At 38.4% G+C, this 13,563-nt stretch overlaps 1 protein-coding gene across 24 annotated transcripts in view; it reads left to right on the forward strand.

Moving 5' to 3' along the window:
- NRXN1 (neurexin 1) overlaps positions 1-13,563 on the forward strand; it is a 1,265,182-nt gene that overhangs the window by 106,224 nt on the left and 1,145,395 nt on the right. For 19 of the 24 annotated variants that reach the window (XM_073339213.2, XM_078852309.1, XM_078852310.1 and 16 more), the window contains 2 exons: positions 101-118; positions 5,166-5,195. In XM_073339213.2, coding sequence (XP_073195314.1) covers positions 101-118; positions 5,166-5,195 — 48 coding nt within the window. Of the gene's footprint in view, positions 1-100; positions 119-5,165; positions 5,196-5,984; positions 6,032-13,563 lie in introns of those variants that run through there. The other 5 variants (XM_073339194.2, XM_073339212.2, XM_078852312.1 and 2 more) reach the window with 4 other exon arrangements.

Here is a 13,563-nt window from a genome sequence, read left to right on the forward strand (position 1 = left end):
TGATGCCTTGCATGATGAAGACATGCAATGGCAAGTTCCAGTCTGCATGCTGCTTAATGAATGTTTTCCTTTTCTCTCCTTCCCTGTTATGTGCTTTCAGAAGACAACTATGTGGAAGGTGGGTGCTTTCTACCTTATTTTCCTAAGCTCTTATTTTTCCCTTGTGCTTAGTGTTTTTCCCTTGTGCTTAGTATTATAATGGTACGCATATTATTAAACACGGTAAGTTGCATTTTTTTCCTCATGCAGATTTTCAGGTTGACTGATTCAGTGTGATTTTTTTCCATATAGAACATAAAACAAATCCAAATTCCTGATTTATTATACTGTGTAAATCCAGAATAACTCTACTAAACAATGGAGTTACTCAGGATTTATACCTATGTGACTGAGATCCAAAGTGTGAATTGCTCACCAAATTCACCCATCAGGTTTACAGAAATCTTGAGTGTTCTGTATGAAAAATGATACAAGATAATGTTTGTCTGATCAATGTGGAACATAATTCCTCCTCATCATAAAGAATTTAATGCATTGTTAAAGATATATTTTAATTACTTAGGAACAGAGAAAGCTCTTTTCTTTTTTATATTACAAATATCAGTTACTGTATTATCCTTTTCAGTACAATGCTTTAGAAAAGCTTGATTTGTCAAAGTTTCCAACATAAACAGCTCTGCCTTTTCACGCTGGGAAAATAAGAGGTGTGTGTTTTTAATAATAATATTGGTATTTAATAAAGTTCCCTTAAAGAAAGTAAGACACAGGGCAATGGAAACTAAAGCACAAAGGCCATCTAGCCAGAATATTGGTAAGTAAATTGGTTAGCTGGTAGAAATGTGTACATGTGTGTATCATAGTATTTAAAGGTACAGTATGTTAATACATTATTTGATACCTCAGTTTTGTTGGCAGTCATTTTTGTCATCTGCATTATAAACCAATATTTTCAGGTGCTTTTTACAAACCATACCTGTAAAAAATTCTCTCTGGGCTTAATCTTTGCATACAAGGTTCATGTCCAAGGTTATTTATTTTAAAAATAGTTGGTCCATTTTTAAATTCGAGAACCAACATTACAGACATTTATTTTCTTTTAATACACTTTTCAAACTACTTTTAAAATCAGCAATTTCTTAAGGATTCTTGGTATGCAAAGTGGCTGGTCATGTGTGGATCTGTGGCATAATGTCCCTGCAGTACATGTATGCAGTGAGCCATTGTAGTGCTCTGATCCATACAGAATCCAATGTACTGTGGCCCTCTGTATCTGTCCATGTTCTACATCAAATATATGGCAAGGTATTCAGAGATTCATCAGGTCTGGATGCTTTGGGCATTTTTGTGTAAACATATGATGCCAGTGCAAGAAACCTAACAATTCAAGAAAATATTGGATCAGGGCTTGAATCAAAGAAAGTATCTACTGAGATTGTGACAATTTATTAAAATTCATTAAAAATCATTAAAGTAACATTGGTACTGGCACCCAGACTGAGAAAAGCTTGGAAGTAGAAAAATAGGGATCCAGTTCTATAGCTGATCCATGAATGAAAGTCATTGAAGTCAATGTGAGTTCCAGATGTAGATCAGAATTATTATGCCTTGGTGACAAAGAAGTACAGTTTATCTATTCAGATTAAAGTCAGAATAACAGACTTAATCCAGACTTTTCTTAGATTATTTGATCAAAGTTGCAACCATAACTTTACTCCAACATAGCCTTGGACGTGTTTACAGACTTCTGGTTAAGGAAAAGGGGACTACACATGTAGACTTAGTTCTGTTTACATTTTTATATTATGCCTATTGCTGTGGTATCTGAGTGCCTTACAAAATTATTAGGTGTATATAAGTAGACAGACATATATTTAGTTTTAATAAGTTAAGAGACAAATTTATCCATGCTATAAACTGAAGAAATTCCATTAATATTACTGGTTTCAGAGTAGCAGCCGTGTTAGTCTGTATTCACCAAAAGAAAAGGAGGACTTGTGGCACCTTAGAGACTAACAGATTTATTTGAGCATAAGCTTTCGTGAGCTACAGCTCACTTCATCGGCATGAAGTGAACGGTAGCTCCCGAAAGCTTATGCTCAAATAAATTTGTTAGTCTCTAAGGTGCCACAAGTCCTCCTTTTCTTTTTATTAATATTACTAAAGTTGTACAGAGGCTAAGTATGTTCACTGAAGATCTGTTGTGCTCTGAATTCCCTGTGGTTTGTGCTCTGCATGTAACTTACTCACTAAATTATGAAAATGTCCTTTCTTTCATATCCACTTCCCCTGACCCATTCTGCATACTTTAAATGTGTTTTTCTGGTGCCCAGCTCAAAATGAAGAGAGAAGCAACCACATAAAATGCATTCCTGGTGGACATTTTATTCCTAATTCACAAAGAAAAGGCTTTTACAATTTTGCTTGTAAACTTGTGGTGCACAAGTAATTATTCTGAAGGTATGCCTATAGGTGATGACCTGTTTGATTACCGTGTTTTATTGGACTCCATTAAAATGTTCTCTATTTTGTATTGACTACACTTTTGAAAACCTAACAGTGATTGTTGTAATCATTAGATTCACCTGTATTGAATTAACTACTCTGCAGATTGTACAAGCAATATAATAACAATACTTAGCTCTTCTATAGCCCTTTTCATTCAGAGATCTCAAAGAGCTTTACATATTGAGGTAAGTATCATTATCCCCAGTTAGCAAGTAAGTATAAGTAATTTTACTGCTTGATACAATATTCACAAATACAATAAAATGCAAATTTAACAAAATACAATCAGTTTTAGAGGAATAAAGAGGCCACAAATAGGACTGCATTTTTCCAATTTGTTAATGGCGGTACTATTTGAGCAGGGAATATTCATTTTGACGTCTACTTCTTTTTTTAATTTAAACAGCTCTGTAAGTGACCTGTTAAAATTCAGGAAAATTCTAGGATGCTTTCAATGGGCCTTTCTGTAATTTATATTTATTTAAATTACATGAGAATATTTTATTTGGCACTGACAATGAGACAACCTCTTTTGCATCATATTAGTAAGTATATTGATTCTGAGGACAGCGGTAAAGCTGTTGTGTGGGATTTGTTTGTTTGTTTTTTGTCACTAGTTGTAATATGACAAAATCTTGGCCTATTTAGATCAATTAAAGTTTTGCCATAATATTTTGTCCTGATAGAAGGTCAAGCTTGTAAAAGAATCTCCCTGTTGTTTTCCCCACAAGAAGGTATAGTATAGCAACAATGTCCTCTTCCCTCCATGTTGAATGCAGTTGTTGCAGGATCAAGAGTAAGGGATTTCCGATTATTCTTGGCAGTACAGTAGAAAAGATGAGCATGTAAACCTAGATCTGAGGTGGTCGGGAAGTGGTAGTCATATAGTGCCACATTCCAAGGGGATTCGAACAGTGAAACTTCACTGAGTGAAGTAAAGCTTCACCATAGATCTATCTACACCAGAATTTTTTGGCAAGTCTCACACAGTTGCAATATGACTGGAACAGACAGGGCACAACATGGAGGTAGAAACATGTATGCCTTATTTACCTACTACCATTGCTAACATCAACTGTGTCACAGTTGTGTAAGCAACACTTATGGGTCATATTCAGCATTCATTTACACTGATGTGAATCCATAATCACTCTGTTGATTTTAGTTTAGCCTAGTGTAAATGAGAACAGAGTATAAGAGAGGGTCAATTGTAAAGAGAGGGTCAATTCAGGTATTAGAGCCCACTAAACAGAGTTTTGCTTTAACAGATTTCACTGTGAGAAGGCTCATATATTAAAACTGGTATTTCAGGAAGACTTTCAATTTGGAAACCATTGTTCATTTAATGGGAACACTGCTTGTGATTTAAGCTGACATACCTTCAATTCTTCAAATCGTAATATGGATTTATTGTAGTCAGAAGTATCTTCTTTGAACTTCCCCAACTCCTATAATAGAACTCACTTGTGCATCTAATTTTCTTTGTGAATTAGAAGTAGCAGAAACTCTCTAGGAAGTCTGTTTTCCAGTAAAAACCAGCATATTCTATTGCACACCTTCTTTGTGTGAATCAAGCTTTATAATTGCAAAAAGAAAAATAATATACTATATTTTCTAGAGTTGTTGGAGAAGAAGATTACATTATTAAAATTGGAGCTAATCTATGTGAATAATTAATACATTTAAAAATGAGTCTCAGTAAAGCCAATGTTATGAAGAATAAATCAGTTTTAAAAATTAGATGTAAAATTTGAAATTCTTTAAATTTCAGAAAAAAATGAATATTATATACTGTCTCTATATTACTAGCTCTTTTCTTCTGTATCAAAATGTCCTTCGTGAGGCTGCATGCACCTTTTTGTTATTTGGCTAAAGAATTGAATATTATTGGCTTGGAGGCTCAAGAAATCAGACCCTGACTGAATGATTAAAGTTACAGGTCGCCTGATTGGAAATGCAGCTTGACCTGTACAAGTCTGACTGAGTGTGATCTCGGATATGTAGTTGAAGCACAACTTATTTTGCACAAATTTTAAAGATCTCAAGTCTCAAATGCTATCACTTTGATTTTGTTTTTTAAACCTTCTACTGCATATTTAATATTTAATTTGCTGCCTCTGGAACAAACTTATTCTGCCATTGTGTTTCACACAAATAAGGAGACATTCCTTGCATTGTCATCTCAGTGTCACAAAGAAGTTATTTTATTTAATTATCTAAAATGCTCATTTTTGATGAGGGGAAAAAGATCAGACCCAGCCCATTTTTCAGGTTTACACTTCTCCATGTTTTTAATGTAATTTAACAGCTAGAGGACAGAAAGTCCTCCTGGTGAAAGCATTAGAAGCAATCTAATCAAAGACATACGAAATATTTAAAGAACTGGTTGAAATCATTTTCTTATTATTTTTTCTCATTCTAACTATTACATAGAAGAAATATACAATGCAGCATTACCCAATGTTTGAATTGCAGTTCTATTACTCTTTGCCCCCAAAGCATTCCAACCAGTGGTTGAAAAATGCTCTTTGATTTTCCTCTGTGATACAGACATCCTATAGGAAACAGACGCCTGTCACAAAATATTTTTGTCACTGTGGCAATACCACCTTCCCATGCACCCTTGTTCATTGCTGACTGTGCTCTTGTTTCCCTTCAAGGTCTGGCGCACCTGATGATGGGCGACCAAGGTATGGGCTCTGTTCCTTTTCCACTCTGCTTTCATTGTTTCTTCTTGTTCTGTAGCTGCTTTGAATCCATCACTGCAAATGATGGGCAAACGCTTGAAAGCTATCTTTGGCTGCAAATAAACACATAATTTTAGTCACAACTTTCTTATTTCATTATATATATATTTGTTTGCTCCTTAAGCTTTGTTCCTTCTGTGCCCCCTCCCCCAATCTCACAATATAATAACTGACAAAAGTGAGAGATAAGAAGGTATTGAGAAAATTCCATGCATTTATCAGAAAATATAATTATGGGTGATTCTGTTAAAGACAAAAGAAGCACAAGAGCACTCACCAGATAGCTTCTGAAAGAAGATATTCAGTTTGTCATATTGTACCCAGTGAAGAGTCCATTTACATTAATGCATGGCTGATTGGAAACTTGCAGAAAGCACCTGCTCCTGGCTTCTGGAATGCTGAGAATACAGTTTTGCAACATAATGAAATCAATGTTTTTCTCCTCTTTAGCCATTGTTTGTTAGTTCTGTGTCACTCTTTTTTAACAAAGCATGAGTTACTTTTGTGTTCCTCTGCATGTACATGATTGGAACAAATAAACTAAATTCCCAGTATGACCCTGATTGCATCTCCATTTGTCTCTAAACACTTACTTTAAGCTTTCTCTTTTCATGTTCAGATACTATTGCATTTACATATACTCATGACTCTTACTGTTGTTTCTCTCCTCTTCTTTATTCTCTCTTTGTCTGGAAATGCTTTCTTCATGGAACCATTTCATCAAATCCATAGGTAAAAGTAAAGGTATTACATGATTTTCCTTCTTTTAAATTCCATCTGTATACTTTAAATTATGTCTGAGTTATGCAAATGTATTTAGAGGTTTTTGCACTGATAATCTAAGGTAGGTATGTTTTTACAAAATTACGTCCTGAACATCAAGGTAAGGAAAAATAGGGTTTTTTAAAAGTTTGACCTGCTTTTTGAAGTGTGCCTTTTATTTACCTTTTTTATGAGAGATTTAAAGCAATTGTACATAGCCATACTAAATTAACCTAAAATTATAGTATATGTTCAGGATGAATTAACAGTCCCCTTTTGAGGTATGAATGCTCCTGTTCTCAGTGAATAGTAGTCTACACTATTAGACAGACATAAGCACAATGTCACCAGACACTGACAGAAAGGAGGAAATCTGTCCAGGGACAATCCATACCTTGATGTAAGTCTAAGCATGAATAGCACTGACTTCAAGAAGTCCCCGCTATGAGCTGGTCACCTGTTTATCTGTAAGATTTTTCTTATAAATATTAGCTTTGACATGCCTGAAGTGAGAATGGGACATGGAGAGATGAGGAGGAACAGACAACAAAGCAAAGTACGGTTTTATTCTTGGATTTTCTTCCCCCTTCTTTTTCTTGATATGAGAACAGATCAAGCCAGGTATACTGTACTTCATTGCGTCACTTGGTAAGTCTGATGTAGAACATATGCAATAATATCAAGAATTTTAATGTTCTGAAGAAATACCAACTTCTGCTCCCGGTGTACTAGTTCAGACCATCGAGTATGTATTTTTTTATTTAAGTTGAGAAATTAGCCTGCACATACTAAATGCCACTAATTTTTTTCTTATTGATCATTATAATATAGTTTTACTCTTTTTGGTGAGCATGTGTCAGGAAGTGCCTGTTCCTGGTATGTGTCCTATGCTTTGGCTTTCTGGTTGTATTTTACAGTACAAACTAGACAACACAGAAGCATGTTGAATGTGTTCACACTTTGCGTGCCTTGGAACAAAGAGTGTACGTGTAACACAAAACTGTAATTCTAGCACCAATAGTTCTATGGTGTGCATTATAGTTCTTCACATCAGCCCGCCTTAAAAGAGTGTGCATCTGATTATACCCAGGGCACAATATTTAAAGGGTTATATGAGTTCTGGAGCTTTGAATCTTGTTTTAGGAAATGTTTCAAACCAATGGAAGAAGAAACTGTTCTTAATACTTTGCATTATAGTTTGTACTAATTACCTTGTAACTCTAGCTTCCTTGATCAGCAAATGGTAGCTGTCTTGGGCATCATCTGTATCACAATACATGTTTTACAATACTGGAGCGTTTTATGTGGTCTTTGAAACATATTTTTACGAAAATCAGTCCATAGACTATCCTGCACACAGCATGCATCATGCAACAAACAGCATAATGTTGTGATATATATCTATGTATGTATATATTATGCATTTAAATCATAACTGACATGCTAATACAGACAGTAGAACATTTAGCAAATCATAATGGATGATTTCTGAAAAAAAATTATGTTATTGTACCTATTTAGGCAAATTATCTATTATTTTTTAAAAATTATATTTACAAAAAAATATAAAGTTAAGAGTTGCGTGGAGAATAGCTAGATTTAATATCTAATGGTGTGCACTATGATACAACTAAAATATCAGAACCATCAAACCTAGTAATTATTTGCTTGACTGTGCTATTCTTTTGACATTTTGGTCTTTTATTATATTTTTTCTCTTTATGTGGGAATATTGATACTGATCTGTGTTTTGATAGTTTCACCAACATTTGTTCTCCAAATATAGTATAGTATGTAAAAATGCAAGAAAAGGGAAATAGGCATGTTTAAACATTCATAAGATACAGTAGTGAGTAAGTAGCTGTATACATTGGGCCAGATGAGGTAAATTGGCATAGTTCAATTGACTTTTGTTGAAGCTACACTAATTTACACAAGTTGAAGTTTGGGCCTTGAAACATCAAATGTTTAAAACTGCTATGACAAAACACTTTACAATATAACAAACTTCATCCTAATAATCTGATGGAGCTTTTCATTGGGAAATTCCTTTGGCCCTATTTAACTCTCCCATTATAAATTGTATTGACTTTAGTGATAGCTACTGGCAATGATTGCAGACTTCTTTGTGCTAACATCAAGACCCAGCCCTCTCATATTTTAATTAAATATTCTGCTTTAAAGGTCAATTGGAAATGCAAGCCAAAATATATCTTTTACAAACTATGCAAAGATATTCACTCAAAAGTACCTGATTGAGGAAGCTCAGGCCTACTTAGCCACCATTTTAGGACCTTAACTTGTGTTTCTTGTAGACACTCAGTTAGTTTTATCGTATGGGACTGGGCAAACAAAAATCAAAATAGTTTGAAATTAACACCTTAAAAGAAGAAATAAATATTTCCAAGTGTTTCCACTGACCAAGTAATGTCTGAGATGATGGCCCAAATTTTGCTCTCCTATATAAGCATAACTCCCAAGAGGGGACTGCAAGATCAGACCTGAAATGGATTTTAAACAATTAAAACACAGTGGTTAAGATTTTTAAAGCAGACTAGGTTATTTAGTGACAGACCTCCCATTGAAATTAATTGGAAAAGTGTGAGTAAGTCTCCTACTCAGCTTTGAAAGTCTCCACCAGTATTCTTTGCAAAATTATAAATATTCTCAAAGCAGTCACTGCCCTTCAGAGAAAGAAGGAGAACTTTGATGCAGGTCATTGCATTTAGATAAATGTCAGTACTCAAGGCCACATATCTTGATCCATTTACACAGCTGGTTGACACCACCAGGAACTGCATACAGATCAAGGGCCATTTAATCTAGTAACTTTGAGGAAATATAAACCTCCTTTTTTTTCTTTCTTACTTTTTTTTGTGTGTGTGTGTGTGTAAATGCTGTGTCAAAACCTAGCAGGAGCTGAGAACTTGCAACTGGTATTGAAGAGAGTTGGTGTTGGCTTATTTACTTTAATGAGCATTGCAGATGTTCACTCAGCTCTTTTTAGGATTTCATACATTGTGACTAACCAAAGTGTATACAAGTGTTTGTACATTTAAAATGTATCTAACTGAATTATTATATGGTTTACACTAATATAAATAAGATAAGATGTCAACTAGGTTTGAAATATAAAATAATTCCAGTTTTTGGTGATAAATCCTAATATAGTCTAGATCAGTGGTCACCACCTGGTCAATCGATATCTCCCAGTCGATTGCGATCTCTGGTGGTGCAGCTTGGCTGCCAGTAAGGCAGTCTCCATGCCTGCCCAAACCCCACGCTGCTGCCGGAAACAGTCAGCATGGCTCCAGGGGTGGGGAGGGGGGCAGGGGTCTCCCTCCTTTCACTGCTCCTGCCTGCAAGCACTGCCCCTGGAGCTCCCATTGGCTGGCAATGGGAAGCTGTGGCCAATGGGAGCTGTGGGCATGGTGCTTGCAGAGAGGGGCAGTGCACAGAGCCATGAGCCCCCCACCCCCAGGGGCCACAGGGGTGCGTTAGTCTCTTCTGGGAGTGGCGTGGGTTCAGGGTCGGCAGGGAGGAGCAGCCATGCTGCATACTGACCGGGAGCTGCCAGAGGTAAGTGTTGCCCAGTGGGAGACCGCACCCCAACCCCCAGCCCTGAGCCCCCTCCCAGAGCCAGCACCCTGTACCCCCTCCTGCACCCCAACACTCTGCCCCAGCCCAGAGCCCCCTCCTGCACCCAAACTCCCTCCCAGAGCTTGCACCCTTTACCCCCTCCTGCACCCCAACCCCTGCCCCGGCTCATCCTAGAGCCCCCTCCCACACTGCAAACCCCTCAGCCCCAATCCAAAGTCAGCACCTCTTCCCAAACCCCAAACCCCTACCCCAGTGAATGAGGGTGCAGGAGAGTGAGCGACGGAGAGAGGGAGGGATGGAGTGAGTGGGGCGGGGCTTTGGGGAAGGTGTGCGGCATCGGGAAAGGGGCGGGATAGATCCTGGGATGCCCTTAAATTCAAAAAGTGTTCTTGGAATTAAAAAGGTTGGAGCCCACTTGTCTATATTGTTTATTTTATCATTTTTTTCTGAAATTTTGTCTTATCTTCTTTCGGTGAGACTTCCCGCATACATAGTTGATCAAGGCTTATTTTGTGTATTCCTACAAGCTATTTTGCCTGTGAACATAAATTAATGTTTCATTTTTCACAAGGAATGAAATGGTCATAACTTTTAGTTATTGAAAGGAGCCACAAAGTGGTATTTACAATGTAGTTACCACAACAAAATAAATTACTTCTGTGACCTATATTAATATTACTATTCTCATAACCTATAATATGGATTTCTTATCTATATTTTGTTTTATATAAATATTCTACTCTTGACTGTGTATTTTATTTAGACTAAAATACTATGTTCCTGCTCCTGTTCTATTAGATTATGGGTTTAATACAGCTTTAAATCATGTATATTAGTACGGCTGTCGATTCATCGCAGTTAACTGATGTCATTAATCACAGTTTTAATCACACTGTTAAACAATAGAATACCAATTGAAATGTATTAAATATTTTGGATGTTTTTCTACATTTTCAGATATATTGATTTCTATTACAACCCAGAATGTGAAGTGTACAGTACTCACTTCATATTATTTTTATTACAAATATTTGCACTATAAAATGATAAACAAAAGAAATGGTATTTTTAATTCACCTTGTACAAGTACCATAGTGCAATCTCTTTATTGTGAAAGTGCAGGAGGAGGCATGGGGTGCTGGCTTCAGGAGGGGGCTCAGGGCTGGGAGTTGTGCGTGCAGCTTCCCACTGGGCAGCACTTACCTCCAGCAGCTCCCGGTTGGCGGTACAGCGTGGCTGCCGCTAAGGGAGGCTACCTGCCTATCCTGGCCCCACGCCACTCCTGGAAGGGGCCAACGTGCCCCTGCAGCTCCTGGGAGGGCACGTGGCTCTGCGCGCTGCCCCTCTCTGCAAGCACCGTCCCCACTCCCATTGGCCACAGCTTCCCGTTCCTGAACAATGGAAACTGCAGGGGTGGAGCTTGCAGGCAGGAGCAGTGCGCAGAAGGAAATCCCCCCTCCCTGGGCTGCGGGGCCATGCTGGCCACTTCCAGGAGCAGTGTGGGGCCGAGTCAGGCAGGGAGCTTCCCTTAGCGGCAGCCACACTGTACCACCGATCAACCGGTTGGTGACCACTGCTTTAGAGCCTACAAGTCCACTCAGTCCTACTTCTTGTTCAGCCAATCACCAAGAGAAACATTTATGGGAGATAATGCTGACCACTTCTTATTTACAATGTCACCTGAAAGTGAGAACAGATGTTTGCATGGCACTTTTGTAGCCAGCATTGCAAGATATTTACATGCCAGATCTGCTAAACCAGTGGTCACCAACTGATCTCTGGTGGTGCAGTGTGGCTGCTGCTAAGGCATGCTCTCTGCCTACCCTAGCCCCACGCCACTCCCAGAAGTGGCCAATGCAGCCCCAGGAGTGGGAGGTGGCCAGGGGTCTCCCTCTGCTCACTGCTCCTGCCGAGAAGCCCTGCCTCCACAGCTCCAATTGGCCAGGAATGGGGAGCTGTGGCCAATGGAAGCTGCAGGGGTGGTGCTTGCAGAGAGGGGCAGTGCGTGGAGCCACATGTCACCCCCAAGGGGCCACAGGGACACGTTGGCCCCTTCTGGGATCTGCATGGAACCAGGGTAGACAGGGTAGGCCACACTATGCCACCAACCGGGAACTGTCAGAGGTAAGTGCTGCCTGGTGGGAGGCTGCACCCCAACCCCTAGCACTGAGCCCCCTCCCAGAGCCAGCACCCCATACTCCCTCCTGCACCCCAAGCCCCATCCCAAAGCTCAGCCCAGAACCCCGTCCCACACTGCAAACCCCTTGGTCCCAGCTCAGAGCCTGCACCCCCTCCTAAACCCCAGACCCCTACCCCAGCTCTGTGAAAGTGAGTGTGGGTGGGAGAGAGCGGGGGTGGGGGTGGAGTGAGCAGGGCGGGGATTTGGGGAAGGGGTGGGGCCTTGGGGAAGGGGCAGAGTAGATCCTGTGTTTCCCTTAAGTTCAAAAAGTGACCTTGACTGTAAAAAGGTTGGAGACCACCGTGCTAAACATTCATGCTTTGGCCACCATTCCAGAGAACATGCTTCCGTGCTGTTGACACTCATTAAAATAATGTGTAAATTTAATTTTTGACTGAACCCCTTGCAGAGAGAATTGTATGTCTTCTGCTCTGTGTTTTACCTGCATTCTGCCATATATTTCATATTGTAGCAGTCACGGATGATGACTCAGCATGTTGTTTATTTTAAGAACACTTTTTCACAGCAGATTTGACAAAACACAAAGAAGGTACCAATGTGAGATTTCTAAAGATAGCTACAGCACCCTACCTAAGATTTAAGAATCTGAAGTGCCTTCCAAAATCTGATCGGAATGTGGATCATGCTTTCAGACGTCTTAAAACAGCAACACTCCAATGCAGAAAGTACAGAACCCAAACCATCAAAAAAGAAAATCAACTTTCTGCTGGTGGCATCTGACTCAGAGGATGAAAATGAACATGTGTTGCTCTGCACTGCTTTGGATGGTTTTCGAGCAGAACCCATCATCAGCATTGACGCATGTCCTCTGGAATGGTGGTTGAAGCATGACGGTTCATATGTATCTTTAGTGTATCTGGCAGATAAATATCTTGCAACGCCGGCTATAACAATGCAATGCGAACACCTGTTCTTACTTTCAGGTGATATTGTAAACAAGAAATGAGCAGCATTATCTCCTGAAAATGTAAACAAATTTGTTTGAGTGATTAGCTGAACACAAAGTAGGAATGAGTGAACTTGTAGGCTTTAAAGTTTTACATTGTTTTATTTTTGAACGCAGTTATTTTTGTACATAATTCTACATTTGTAAATTCAACTTTCATGATAAAGAGATTGCAGTGCAGTACTTGTATTAAGTGAATTGAAAGATACTATTTATTTTATCTTTACAGTGCAAATATTTATAATAAAAATAAATATAAAAGTAAGAACTGTACACTTTGTATTTTGTGTTGTAACTGAAATCAATATATTTGAAAATGTGGAAAACATCCAAAATATTTGTATAAATCGTATTCTATTATTGTTTAACAGCACGATTAAAGTGCGATTAATCATGATTAATTTTTTAATCACACATTTAATCATGTTAATTTTTAAATTGCTTGACGGCCTTATATATTAGTCATTCAAGTCCATTAGAAACTAATATATGATATCTAGCTAAGCAATAGCTGTTTCTACAAAGCCTAATAGTGCCGCTGACACTTTATTAGATTACAGCTTTTTGATGTGGTTGGCACAATGCATGTAAATGCAGAGAAAAGACTTCAGAGCATCTGTTTGTGTCTACTTCCTAAATATTGTCATCTAAATTCTGCATTGAACAATACCATACACAACCCGTATAACGTAAATAGGATTCTGTTGGGTGTATGTCAGTGCAAAATTTGGCCATCATTTCAGGCTAACTGGAGAATACAGTATAATAATCATGAGGGCAAAAAGCCCATGGAGAATTTAAAT

The sequence above is a fragment of the Lepidochelys kempii genome, chromosome 3 (assembly GCF_965140285.1).
Source record: "Lepidochelys kempii isolate rLepKem1 chromosome 3, rLepKem1.hap1, whole genome shotgun sequence".
Classification (NCBI taxonomy): Eukaryota; Metazoa; Chordata; order Testudines; family Cheloniidae; genus Lepidochelys; species Lepidochelys kempii.